General features: G+C 41.5%; 1 protein-coding gene across 1 annotated transcript in view; it reads right to left on the bottom strand.

The window, feature by feature from the left end:
• Positions 1 to 14,945, bottom strand: part of LOC124006500 (cyclin-dependent kinase-like 1) — a 29,032-nt gene that overhangs the window by 2,061 nt on the left and 12,026 nt on the right. Inside the window, exons 8-9 of the mRNA XM_046316557.1 lie at positions 12,616 to 12,672; positions 5,981 to 6,136 (exon numbers count right to left, since the gene is read on the bottom strand). Coding sequence (XP_046172513.1) covers positions 5,981 to 6,136; positions 12,616 to 12,672 — 213 coding nt within the window. The remainder of the gene's footprint in view (positions 1 to 5,980; positions 6,137 to 12,615; positions 12,673 to 14,945) is intronic.

The following is a 14,945-nucleotide window of genomic DNA, read 5'->3' as shown; positions in this document are numbered from 1 at the left end:
TTTTCATTGTCATCTCTATACAGCAATATATATATATATATAATGTCATCTCTATACAGCAATATATATATATATAATGTCATCTCTATACAGCAATATATATATAATGTCATCTCTATACAGCAATATATATATAATGTTATCTCTATACAGCAATATATATATATATATAATGTCATCTCTATACAGCAATATATATATAATGTCATCTCTATACAGCAATATATATATATAATGCCATCTCTATACAGCAATATATATATATATATATATATATATATAATGTCATCTCTATACAGCATATATATATATATATATATATATATATATAATGTCATCTCTATACAGCAATATATATATATATATATATATATCTATAATGTCATCAATATATATATATATAATGTCATCTCTATACAGCAATATATATATATATATCTCTATACAGCAATATATATATATATATATATAATGTCATCTCTATACAGCAATATATATATATAATGTCATCTCTATATATATATATATAATGTCATCTCTATACAGCAATATATATATATATATCTATAATGTCATCTCTATACAGCAATATATATATATAATGTCATCTCTATACAGCAATATATATATAATGTCATCTCTATACAGCAATATATATATATATATCTATAATGTTATCTCTATACAGCAATATATATATAATGTCATCTCTATACAGCAATATATATATATATATCTATAATGTTATCTCTATACAGCAATATATATATAATGTCATCTCTATACAGCAATATATATATATATATCTATAATATAACAGCAATATATATATAATGTCATCTCTATACAGCAATATATATATATATCATCTCTATATATATATATATATATATAATGTCATCTAGCTATACAGCAATATATATATATATAGAATGTATGCACACATGACTCTATCGCTTTGGATAAAAGCGTCTGCTAAATGGCATATATTATTATTATATATCTATAATGTCATCTCTATACAGCAATATATATATATCATATATATATCTATAATGTAATCTCTATACAGCAATATATATATATATATCTATAATGTCATCTCTATACAGCAATATATATATATATATATATATATATATATATATATATATATATAATGTCATCTCTATACAGCAATATATATATAATGTCATCTCTATACAGCAATATATATATTGTCATCTCTATACAGAAATATATATAAAATGTAATCTCTATACAGCAATATATATATAATGTCATCTCTATACAGCAATATATATATATATATATAATGTCATCTCTATACAGCAATATATATATATATAATGCCATCTCTATACAGCAATATATATATATATATATATATAATGTTATCTCTATACAGCAATATATATATAATGCCATCTCTATACAGCAATATATATATATAATGTTATCTCTATACAGCAATAGCCATTTGCTTTCCAAACTGTTTTTCCGTGATTATATTTTTAAATATTTGCTTGGCTGGGTCTTTCTGCTTTTCACCAACAGTCACAACTCAACAATCATCTATTTCCAGTGGTGGCTAGACCATTTTTGTATTTCATTTATTTATTTCACCTTTATTTAACCAGGTAGGCCAGATCACCTTTATTTAACCAGGTAGGCCAGATCACCTTTATTTAACCAGGTAGGCCAGATCACCTTTATTTAACCAGGTAGGCCAGATCACCTTTATTTAACCAGGTAGACCAGATCACCTTTATTTAACCAGGTAGGCCAGATCACCTTTATTTAACCAGGTAGGCCAGATCACCTTTATTTAACCAGGTAGGCCAGATCACCTTTATTTAACCAGGTAGGCCAGATCACATTTATTTAACCAGGTAGGCCAGATCACCTTTATTTAACCAGGTAGACCAGATCACCTTTATTTAACCAGGTAGACCAGATCACCTTTATTTAACCAGGTAGGCCAGATCACCTTTATTTAACCAGGTAGGCCAGATCACCTTTATTTAACCAGGTAGGCCAGATCACCTTTATTTAACCAGGTAGGCCAGATCACCTTTATTTAACCAGGTAGGCCAGATCACCTTTATTTAACCAGGTAGGCCAGTTGAGAACAAGTTCTCTTTACAACTGTGACCTGGCCAACATAAAGCAAAGCAGTGTGACACAATACAACAACACAGAGTTACACATGAACAAACGTCAATAACACAATAGAAGAAGAAAAAATAATCTATATACAGCGTGTGCAAATGTAGAATATTAGGGAGGTAAAGGCAATAAATAGGCCATAGAGGCTAAATAATTACAATTGAGCATTAATACTGGAGCGATAGATGTGCAGATGATGATGTGCAAGTAGAAGATACTGCGGTGCAAAATAGCAAGAGGGTAAGTAATAATATGGGGATGAGGTAGTTGAGTGGGCTATTTACAGATGGGCTGTGTACAGGTACAGTGATCGGTAAGCTGCTCTGACAGCTGATGCTTAAAGTTAGAGAGGGAGATATAAGACTCCAGCTTCAAAGATTTTAGCAATTCGTTCCAGTCATTGGCAGCAGAGAACTGGAAGGAAAGGCGGCCAAAGGAGGAATTGGCTTTGGGGATGACCAGTGAGATATACCTGCTGGAGTACGTGCTAGGGTTGGGTGTTGCTATGGTGACTAATGATAAGTAAAGCGGGGCTTTATAGAGACTTATAGATGACCTGGGGACAGTGGGTTTGGCGACGTATATGTAGTCAGGGCCAGCCAATGACAGCATACAGGTCGCAGTGTTGTGTAGTATATGGGGCTTTGGTGACAAAACAGATGGCACTGTGATAGACTACATTCAGTTTGCTGAGTAGAGTGTTGGGGACTATTTTGTAAATGACATCGCCGATTTTTATGAAGGTATGTTTGGCAGCATAAGTGAAGGAGGCTTTGTTTGCGAAATAGGACGCTTAATTTTGGATTGGAGATGCTTAATGTCAGTCTGGAAGGTGAGTTTACAGTCTAGCCAGACACCTAGGTATTTGTAGTTGTCCACATGTTCTACGTCAGAACAGTCCAGAGTAGTGATGCTAGTCGGGCGGGAGGGTGCGGGCAGCGATCGGTTGAAGAGCATGTACTTAGTTGTACTAGCATTGAAAAGCAGTTGGAGGCCACGGAAGGAGTGTTGTATGAAGCTCGTCTGGAGGTTAGTTAGCATAGTGTCCAAAGAAGGGCCAGAGGTATACAGAATGGTGTCGTCTGCGTAGAGGTGGATCAGAGAATCACCAGCAGCAAGATCGACATCATTGATATATACTGAGAAAATAGTCCGTCCGAGAATTGAACCCTGTTGCACCCCCACAGAGACTGCCAGAGCTCCGGACCAGCTAGGGCATATTGAGCAGGGCTGGGGGCTCTACAGTGAAATAAGACAATAATCACTAACCAAAACAGCAATAGACAAGGCATATTGACATCAGGGAGAGGCATGTGTAGCCGAGTGACCATAGGGTCCAGTGAGTAGCAAGGCGAGTTGGAGGCACGTCGATTCAGACAGCTAGCAGGCCGGGGCTAGCAGGCTAGCAGATGGTCCTCAGGGGGACGTCATAATTGGAGAGCCTGTTGAAACCCCCTCGGACGGTTATGTCGGCAGACCAGTCGTGATGGATCGGCGGGGCTCCGTGTCCAGGCCAATTGGCTGATGGATCTCTTCGGCTAGCCAGGACATGGTATGCTCGGGGTTGATATCGCGCTGTGCAGACTGGCAGGAATTGGCTGGGCTGAGGCTGGCAGATGTCCGAATTAACAGTGATGACCGCTAGCAGTGGCTAACTGACTACTAGCTTAGTAGCTAGTTAGCTGGCGAGCTGCTGATGTGGGTTCAGGTTCTAAAGTGGAATAAATAGCAGATCCAGACCACATTGGGTGAGGCGGGTTGCAGGACAGTATGTTCAGTCCGTAGATATACGAAGAAAAATTACATAAACAGGCAATTACCGGTGGTATTTAGTGGAGGACATAACCAGTGGTGTCTACTGGAGGCTGTAACCAGTGGTGTCTAGTGGAGGACATAACCAGTGGTGTCTAGTGGAGGACAGTGGTGTCTAGTGGAGGACATAACCAGTGGTGTCTAGTGGAGGACATAACCAGTGGTGTCTAGTGGAGGACATAACCAGTGGTGTCTAGTAGAGGACATAACCAGTGGTGTCTAGTGGAGGACATAACCAGTGGTGTCTAGTGGAGGACATAACCAGTGGTGTCTAGTGCAGGACATAACCAGTGGTGTCTAGTAGAGGACATAACCAGTGGTGTCTAGTGGAGGACATGACCAGTGGTGTCTAGTGGAGGACAGTGGTGTCTAGTGGAGGACATAACCAGTGGTGTCTAGTGGAGGACATAACCAGTGGTGTCTAGTAGAGGACATAACCAGTGGTGTCTAGTGGAGGACATAACCAGTGGTGTCTAGTGGAGGACAGTGGTGTCTAGTGGAGGAGATAACCAGTGGTGTCTAGTGGAGGACATAACCAGTGGTGTCTAGTAGAGGACAGTGGTGTCTAGTGGAGGACATAACCAGTGGTGTCTAGTGGAGGACATAACCAGTGGTGTCTAGTAGAGGACATAACCAGTGGTGTCTAGTGGAGGACATAACCAGAGGTGTCTAGTGGAGGACATAACCAGTGGTGTCTAGTGGAGGACATAACCAGTGGTGTCTAGTGGAGGACAGTGGTGTCTAGTGGAGGACAGAACCAGTGGTGTCTAGTGGAGGACATAACCAGTGGTGTCTAGTAGAGGACATAACCAGTGGTGTCTAGTGGAGTCCGTAACCAGTGGTGTCTAGTAGAGGACATAACCAGTGGTGTCTAGTAGAGGACATAACCAGTGGTGTCTAGTGGAGGATATAACCAGTGGTGTCTAGTGGAGGACATAACCAGTGGTGTCTAGTGGAGGCCGTAGCCAGTGGTGTCTAGTAGAGGACATAACCAGTGGTGTCTAGTGGAGGACATAACCAGTGGTGTCTAGTGGAGGACATAACCAGTGGTGTCTAGTGGAGGACATAACCGGTGGTGTCTAGTGGAGACTGTAACCAGTGGTGTCTAGTGGAGGCCATAACCAGTGGTGTCTAGTGGAGGACATAACCAGTGGTGTCTAGTAGAGGACAGTGGTGTCTAGTAGAGGACATAACCAGTGGTGTCTAGTGGAGGACATAACCAGTGGTGTCTAGTGGAGGAGATAACCAGTGGTGTCTAGTGGAGGACAGTGGTGTCTAGTGGAGGACATAACCAGTGGTGTCTAGTAGAGGACATAACCAGTGGTGTCTAGTGGAGGACATAACCAGTGGTGTCTAGTGGAGGACGTAACCAGTGGTGTCTAGTGGAGGACGTAACCAGTGGAGGACATATGCAACCAAAAACGACTTGTTTTGTCATTAATTCAATTCACAAGATAGAATGAACCTCTGTGATTGTTGGACGCTGACATTGGACGCACAACAAGGGTAGTATAGCAGCATTCATTGATTTCAAAGTCAAAGGTCACCTTCAACGGCTGATGTCTGACGGCATGCTGGAAAGCTCTCAGAAAACAACATACATACACAAAACGTAGACACATAGCGAGCACACATAGGGCCACAAGAAAATACTCAGGAGTTGACAGTTGAGAAAAGCCCCTGGCCCTAAGCATACAACCTTCACCCCAGCCTGTCTGTCTCTCACTCCAGCCTGTCCGTCTCTCACTCCAGCCTGTCTGTCTCTCACTCCAGCCTGTCTGTCTCTCACCCCAGCCTGTCTGTCTCTCACTCCAGCCTGTCTGTCTCTCACCCCAGCCTGTCCGTCTCTCACTCCAGCCTGTCCGTCTCTCACCCCAGCCTGTACGTCTCTCACTCCAGCCTGTCCGTCTCTCACCCCAGCCTGTACGTCTCTCACCTCACTCTGTGTGTCTCTCACTCCAGCCTGTCTTTCTTTCATCCCGACCTGTCTTTCTCTTACCCCGACCTGTCGTCGTCTGGAGATTTTGTTGTCATGGCGTCTCCCGGGACAATCCCCCTCGCGGCCCCAGCTGGCTCCGCCTTCTTCCAGAAAGTATGGCAGCTCCAACAGCTCCTCACAGGACAGACGCAACAACGGGTCCATCACCAGGCATGACTAATCAACACAACCATACATCCATCAGTCAATCAATCAGCCAATCAGTCAGCCAATCAGCCAATCAGTCAATCAGTCAGCCAATCAGTCAATCAATCAGCCAATCAGTCAGTCAATCAGCCAATCAGCCAATCAGTCAGTCAATCAGTCAGCCAATCAGTCAGTCAGATCAAAACAAATCAAATGCATTTGTCACATACAACAGGTATAAACCTTATCGTGAAATGCTTACTTACAAGCCTTTAACCAACAATGCAATTCAAGAAATAGAGTTAAGAAAATATTTACTAAATAAAACTAACGGGAAAAATATATATATATAAAGTAACACAGGCTATATACGGGGGGTACCGGTACCTAGTCAACGTGCGGGGGTACAGGTTCGTCCAGGTAATTTGCACATGTATAGAATTGATGCAGTTTTACACAATCTTGGCATTCTCTCAACCAAACAGTCTTAATGGTGTTCCCACATATGCTGAGCACTTATTAGCAGCTTTTCCTTCACTCTGCCATCCAACTCAACCTAAACCATCTCAATTGGGTTGAGGTCGGGTGATTGCGGAGACCAGATCATCTGATGCAGCACTCCATCACTCTCCTTCTTGGTCAAATAGCCCTTATCCAGCCTGGAGGTGTGTTGGGTCATTGTCCTTTTGAAAAACAAATCATAGTCCCACTAAGCACAAACCAGATGGGATGACATATCGCTGCAGAATTCTGTGGTAGCCATTCTGGTGAAGTGTGCCTTGATTTAAAAAATAAATCACTGACAGTGTCACCAGCAAAGCACCCCCACACCATCTCACCTCCTCCTCCCCCATGCTTCACGGTTGGAACCAAAAATCTCATCAGGCCAAGTGTCTGTTACTTGAACTCTGTAAAGCAGTTATTTGGCCTGTAATTTCTGAGGCTGGTATCTCTAATGAACGTATTCTCTGCAGCAGAGGTAACCCTGGGTCTTCCTTTCCTGTGGCGGTCCTCATGAGAGACAGGTATCTCTAATGAACGTATTCTCTGCAGCAGAGGTAACCCTGGGTCTTCCTTTCCTGTGGCGGTCCTCATGAGAGACAGGTAACTCTAATGAACGTATTCTCTGCAGCAGAGGTAACCCTGGGTCTTCCTTTTCTGTGGTGGTCCTCATGAGAGACAGGTATCTCTAATGAACGTATTCTCTGCAGCAGAGGTAACCCTGGGTCTTCCTTTCCTGTGGCCGTCCTCATGAGAGACAGGTAACTCTAATGAACGTATTCTCTGCAGCAGAGGTAACCATGGGTCTTCCTTTCCTGTGGCGGTCCTCATGAGAGACAGGTATCTCTAATGAACGTATTCTCTGCAGCAGAGGTAACCCTGGGTCTTCCTTTCCTGTGGCGGTCCTCATGAGAGACAGGTAACTCTAATGAACGTATTCTCTGCAGCAGAGGTAACCCTGGGTCTTCCTTTCCTGTGGCGGTCCTCATGAGAGACAGTCATCATAGCGCTTGATGGTTTTTGCGACTGCACTTGAAGAAACTAAAATTTCTTGACATTTTCCAGATTGACTGACCCTCATGTCGTAAAGTAATGATGGACTGTCGTTTCTTTTGAGATGTTAATAATATGGACTTGGTCTTTTACCAAATAGAGCTATCAACAGTATACCACCCATCCCTTTTCACAACTGATTGGCTCAAATGCATTAAGAACGAAAGAAATTCCACAAATGAACTTAACAAGGCGCACCTATTAATAGAAATGCATTCCAGGTGACTACCTCATGAAGCTGGTTGAGATAATGCCAAGAGTGTGCAAAGGTGTCATCAAGGCAAAAGGTGGCTACTTAATATAAAATATATTTTAATTTGTTTAATAAAATGTGGGTTACTACATAATTCCATGTGTGTTATTTCATAGGTTTGATGTCTTCACTATTATTCTGCAATGAAGAAACTAGTGAAAATAAAGAAAAACCCTTGAATGAGTAGGTGTGTCCAAACTTTCGACTGGTACTGTAGGTAGGGGTAAAGTGACAACGCATAGATAATAAACAGCGAGTAGCAGCGGGGGGGTGGCCCTTCCTCTGACAATGCAGAGCAGTTGCCTTTCCAGGCGGTGATGCAACCAGTCGGGATGCTCTCGGTGGTGGAGCTGTAGAATTTTTTGAGGATCTGGGGACCCATGCCAAATCTTTTCAGTCTCCTGAGGGGGAATAGGTGTTCTCGTGCCCTCTTCACGACTGTCTTGGTGTGTTTGAACCATTCTAGTTTGTTGGTGATGTGGACACCAGGAACTTGAAACTCTCGACCCGCTCCACTACAGTCCTGTTGATTTTAATGGGGGCCTTTTCGGGCCCACCTTTTCCTGTAGTTCATGAACAGCTAATTTGTCTTGTTCATGTTGAGGGAGAGGTTGTTGTCCTGGCACCACACTGCCAGGTCTCTGGCCTCCTCCCTATAGGCTGTCTCATCGTTGTCGGTGCTCAGGCCTACCACTGTTGTGTCGTCAGAAAACTTAATGATGGTGTTGGAGTCGTGTTTGGACACGCAGTCATGGGTGAACAGGGAGTACAGGAGGGGTCTGAGCACCCACCCCTGAGGGGCAGCATCCCTCGGATCAGCGTGGCAGATGTGTTGTTGCCTACCCTCACCACCTGGTGGCGACCCGTCATGAAGTCCAGGATCCAGTTGCAGAGGGAGGTGTTTAGTCCCAGAGTCCTTATCTTAGTGATGAGCTTTTAGGGCACTATGGTGTTGAACGCTGAGCTGTAGTCAATGAATAGCATTCTCACATAGGTGTTCATTTTTCCAGGAGGGAAAGAGGAGTGTGGAGTGCGAATGAGATTGCGTCATCTGTGGATCTTTTGGGCCGGTACGCAAATTGGAGTGGGTCTCGGATTTCCGGGATGTTGGTGTGGATGTGAGCCATGACCTGCCTTTCAAAGCACTTCATTGCTACTGAGTGCTACAGGGCTGTAGTCATCTAGGCAGGTTACCTTCGCTTTCTTGGCCACAGGGACTATGGTGGACTGCTTAAAACATGTACAGTTGAAGTCAGAAGTTTACATACACCTTAGCCAAATACATTTAAACTCAGTATTTCACAATTCCTGACATTTACCTACTAAAAATGTTAGGTCAGTTGGGATCACCATTTTATTTTAAGAATGTGAATGCAACCAATTTGTAAGTCGCTCTGGATAAGAGCGTCTGCTAAATGACTTAAATGTAAATGTAAATGTAAATGTCAAAATAATAGTAGAGAGAATGATGTATTTCAGCTTTTATTTCTTTCATCACATCCCCAGTGGGTCAGAAGTTTACATACACTCAATTAGTATATGGTAGCATTGCCTTTACATTTTTAAACTTGGGTCAAATGTTTTGGGTAGCCTTCCACAAGCTTCCCACAATAAGTTTGGTGAATTTTGGCCCATTCCTTCTGACAGAGCTGGTGTAACTGAGTCAGGTTTGTAGGCCTCCTTGCTCGCACACGTTTTTTCAGTTCTGCCCACAAATTTTCTATGGGATTGAGGTCAGAGCTTTGTGATGGCCACTCCAATACCTTGACTTTGTTGTCCTTAAGCCATTTTGCCACAACTTTGGAAGTATGCTTTGGCTCATTGTCCATTTGGAAGACCCATTTGCGACCAAGCTTTAACTTCCTGACTGATGTCTTGAGATGTTGCTTCAATATATCCACATCATTTTCTTGCCTCATGATGCTATCTATTTTGTGAAGTGCACCAGTCCCTCCTGCAGCAAAGCACCCCCACAACATGATGCTGCCACCCCGTGCTTCACGGTTGGGATGGTGTTCTTCGACTTGCAAGCCTCCCCCTTGTTCCTCCAAACATAATGATGGTCATTATGGCCAAACAGTTCTATTTTTGTTTCATCAGACCAGAGGAAATTTCTCCAAAAAGTATGATCTTTGTCCCCATGTGCAGTTGCAAACTGTAGTCTGGCTTTTTTATTTTTGGAGCAGTGGCTTCTTCCTTGCTGAGCAGTCTTTCAGGTTATATCAATATAGGACTCATTTTACTGTGGATATACAGTGGAGCAAAAAAGTATTTAGTCAGCCACCAATTGTGCAAGTTCTCCCACTTAAAAAGATGAGAGAGGCCTGTAATTCTCATCATAGGTACACTTCAACTATTACATTTACATTTACATTTAAGTCATTTAGCAGACGCTCTTATCCAGAGCGACTTACATGACAGACATAGTTTTGGCCGGATATGGTTCTCAATCAGGGACAGCTGTCCATCGTTGTCTACTTAGGTAGCTTTTTTTTATTCTTGTGGGTAGTTGTTTTCTGTTTAGTGTTTTGCACCTGACAGGACTGTTTCGGTTTCGTTTATTCACTTTGTCATTTTTGTTTCAGTGTTCAGTGTGCTTTGGTCCGATTCCTCCTCTTCAGAAGATGACACCCGTTACACTTGTGTAGGTATAAAATCACAGGTACACCTCCAATTGTCTCATATGGTGTCAATTAGCCTATCCGAAGCTTCTAAAGCCATGCCATCTTTTGCTGGGATTTTCCAAGCTGTTTAAAGGCACAGTCAACTTAGTGTATGAAAACTTCTGACTCACTGGAATTGTGATAGAGTGAAATAATCTGTCTGTAAACAGTTGTTGGAAAAATTACTTGTGCACAAAGTAGATGTCTTAACCGACTTACCAAAACTATCGTTTATTAGCAAGACATTTGTGGTGTGGTTGAAAAAACAAGTTTTAATGACTACACCCAAGTGTTTGTTGATATCTGACTTCAACTGTAGGTATTATTGACTCGGTCAGGGAGAGGTTGAAATTGTCAGTGAAGACACTTTCAAGTTGGTCCACCTATGCTCTGAGTACACAACCTGGTAATCCGTCTGACCCCTCGGCCTTATGAATGTTGAGCTGTTGAAAGGTCTTACTCACATCGGCTACCAAGAGCTAGATCACACAGTCATCCCAAACAGCTGGTTCTCTCATGCATGTTTCAGTGTTGCTTGCCTCTAAGTAAGAATATAAGGCATTTAGCTTGTCTGGTAGGCTCGCAACACTGGGCAGCTTGCAGGTGGGTTTCCTTTTGTAATCCGTAGTAGTTTGCAAACCCTTCCACATCCGACGAGAGACAGAGTCGGTGTAGTAGGATTCAATCTTCGTTCTATATTGATGCTTTGTCTGTTTCATAGTTCGTCTGAGGGCATAGCGGGATTAATTATAAGCATCCTGATTAGCGTCTTGATAGCGGCAGCTCTAGCTTATAGCCCGGTGTGGATGTTGCCTGTAATCTATGGCTTCTGGTTGGGATATGTACGTACGGTCACTGTGGGGATGACGTTGATGATATGCACTTTTTGATGAAGCAGGTGACTGAGGTGGCATACTCCTCAATACCATTGGATGAATCCCGGAACATTTTCAAGTCTGTGCTTGCAAAACAGTCCTGTAGTGTAGCATCCGCGTCATCTTACCACTTCCATATTGAGTAAGTCACTCGTACTTCCTGCTTTAGTTGTTGCGTGTAAGCAGGAATCAGGAAGAGAGAATTATGGTCAGATGTGCCAAATGTAGCGTGAGAGAGAGCTTTGTATCGACCTCTGTGTGGAGTTAAGGTGGTCTAGACACGTGACATGTTGGAAGAAATTAGATCAAATGGATTTAAGTTTGCCTGCATTAAAGTACCCGGCCACTAGGAGCGCCGCTTCTGGATGAGCATGTTCTTGTTTGCTTATGGCCTTATAGAGTTAATTGAGTGCAGTCTTCATGCCAGAATCAGTTTGTGTGGTAAATAGACAGCTCCGGAAAAATATAGATGAAAACTCTCTTGGTAGATAGTGTGGTCTGCAGTTTATCATGAGGTACTCTACCTCAGGCGAGCAATACCCCGAGACCTCTTTGATATTAGACATCATAACAAATAGACACACACTACAACCCCTCGTCTTAAAAGACGTTGCTGTTCTGTCCTGCCGATGCACTGAAAACCTGTACATTATTTGTGTTGTCATTCAGCCAAGATTCAGCAAAACATACAATATTACAGTTTTTAATGTCCATTGGTAAGGTAGTCTCGAACGGAGATCATCCAGTTTATTCTCCAGTGATTGGCTAATAGAACAGATGGTAGAGGTGGGCTACCCACTCGCCGACAAATTCTCACAAGGCACCCCGATCTCCTCCCCCTATATTTCCATCTTTTCCACACGCGAATGACGGGGATTTGGGCCTGGTCTCGGAGAAGCCATATATCCTTTGCGTCGGACTCATTAAAGAAAAAATATTTTTCCAGTTGAGGTGAGTAATCGCTGTTCTGATATACAGAATCTCTTTTCGGTTATAAGAGATGGTAGCAACAACATTATGTACAGAATAAGTTACAAACAATGTGGGGAAGAAAACAGCACAGTTCGTTAGGAGCCAGTACAACGGTAGCCATGCCCTCCGGCGCCATTCTTCTTTACACAGTCAATCACCAGATATTACTAACGGTAGGTATAAAGCACAGACCTTCATGACAGTAAGAGCGTGAGAGGACACACCATGGAAGCGTTTCTCCAGGGGCTCCTACAGAGAGAACAGAGAATAATCAGGCAAAATACTATACTGTCAACAGTGATATGATGATATCAACAGAAAGTGATATGATGTTATTAATAGACTTGAAATAAAATTAGATAACATTGGAACCGTACCGAAGTGTCTGGCTAGGCCAGGGGATATAGTAATATAGTTAGTTATAGTATAGTATTTATTGTATAGTACAGTATCTATAGTAAGGTACCATAGTGTCTGGCTAGGCCAGGGGATATAGTAATATAGTTAGTTATAGTATAGTATTTATTGTATAGTACAGTATCTATAGTAAGGTACCATAGTGTCTGGCTAGGCCAGGGGATATAGTAATATAGTTAGTTATAGTATAGTATTTATTGTATAGTACAGTATCTATAGTAAGGTACCATAGTGTCTGGCTAGGCCAGGGGATATAGTAATATAGTTAGTTATAGTATAGTATTTATTGTATAGTACAGTATATATAGTTAGGTACCATAGTGTCTGGCTAGGCCAGCGGATATAGTAATATAGTTAGTTATAGTATAGCATAGTATAGCATAGTACAGTATAGTATAGCATAGTATAGTAAAGTTACCGTAGTATCTGGCTAGGCCAGGGGATATAGTAATATAGTTAGTTATAGTATAGCATAGTATAGCATAGTTAGCATAGTATCTGGCTAGGCCAGGGGATATAGTAATATAGTTAGTTATAGTATAGCATAGTATAGCATAGTTACCGTAGTATCTGGCTAGGCCAGGGGATATAGTAATATAGTTAGTTATAGTATAGTATTTATTGTATAGTACAGTATATATAGTTAGGTATAGCATAGTATAGCATAGTTAGTGTCTGGCTAGGCCAGGGGATATAGTAATATTGTTAGTTATAGTATAGTATTTATAGTATAGTATAGCATAGTATATAGTATAGTTAGGTACCATAGTGTCTGGGTATGCCAGGGGATATAGTAATATAGTTAGTTATAGTATAGTATTTATAGTATAGTACCTTATATATAGTTAGGTACCATAGTGTCTGGCTAGGCCAGGGGATATAGTAATATAGTTAGTTATAGTATAGTATTTATTGTATAGTACAGTATATATAGTTAGGTACCATAGTGTCTGGCTAGGCCAGGGGATATAGTAATATTGTTAGTTATAGTATAGTATTTATAGTATAGTACAGTATATATAGTTAGGTACCATAGTGTCTGGCTAGGCCAGGGGATATAGTAATATAGTTAGTTATAGTATAGTATTTATTGTATAGTACAGTATATATAGTTAGGTACCATAGTGTCTGGCTAGGCCAGGGGATATAGTAATATAGTTAGTTATAGTATACAGTACCAGTCAAAAGTTGGGACACAGCTACTCATTCAAGGGTTTTCTTTATTTTTACTATTTTCTACACTATAGAATAATAGTGAAGACATCAAAACTATGAAATTATACAAATGGAATCAAGTAGTAACCAAAAAGTGTTTTTAAAAATCGAAATATATTTGAGATTTGAGATTCTTCAAAGTAGCCACCCGTTGCCTTGACGAGAGCTTTCCAAACTCTTGGTATTCTCTCAACCAGCTTCACCTGGAATGCTTGATGGAGTTCCAACATACGCTGAGCACTTGTTGGCTGCTTTTCCTTCACTCTGTGGTCCAACTCATCCTAAACCATCTCAATTGGGTTGAGGTCAGGTGATTGTGGAGGCCAGGTCATCTGATGCAGCCCTCCATCACTGTCCTTCTTGGTCAAATAGCCCTTACACAACCTAGAGGTATGTTGGGTCATTGTCCTTTTTAAGAACAAACGATTGTCCCACTAAGCACAAACCAGATGGGATGGCGTATCGCTGCAAAATGCTGTAGTATCCATGCTGGTTAATTGTGCCTTTAATTCTAAATAAAACACTGACAGTACCACCAATAAAGCACCCTCACACCATTACACCTCCTCCTCCATGCTTCACGGTGGGAACCAGACATACGGAGATCATCTGTTTACCTATTCTGCGTCTCACAAAGACATGGTGGTTGGATCCAAAAATCAAACATTTGTACTCATCAGACCAAAGGACAGATTTCCACCGGTCTAATGTCCATTGCTCGTGTTTCTTGGCCCAAGCAAGTCTCTTCTTATTATTGCTGTCCTTTAGTAGTGGTATCTTTGCAGCAATTCAACCATAAAGGCCTGATTCATGCAGTCTCCTCTGAACAATTGATATTGAGATGTGTTTGTTGAACTCTGTGAAGTATTTTTGGGGGCTGGAATTTCTGA

Source organism: Oncorhynchus gorbuscha, linkage group LG19 (assembly GCF_021184085.1).
Source record: "Oncorhynchus gorbuscha isolate QuinsamMale2020 ecotype Even-year linkage group LG19, OgorEven_v1.0, whole genome shotgun sequence".
Lineage (NCBI taxonomy): Eukaryota > Metazoa > Chordata > Actinopteri > Salmoniformes > Salmonidae > Oncorhynchus > Oncorhynchus gorbuscha.
The sequence above is the reverse complement of the archived record's forward strand: the minus strand, read 5'-3'. Positions and strand labels throughout refer to the sequence as shown.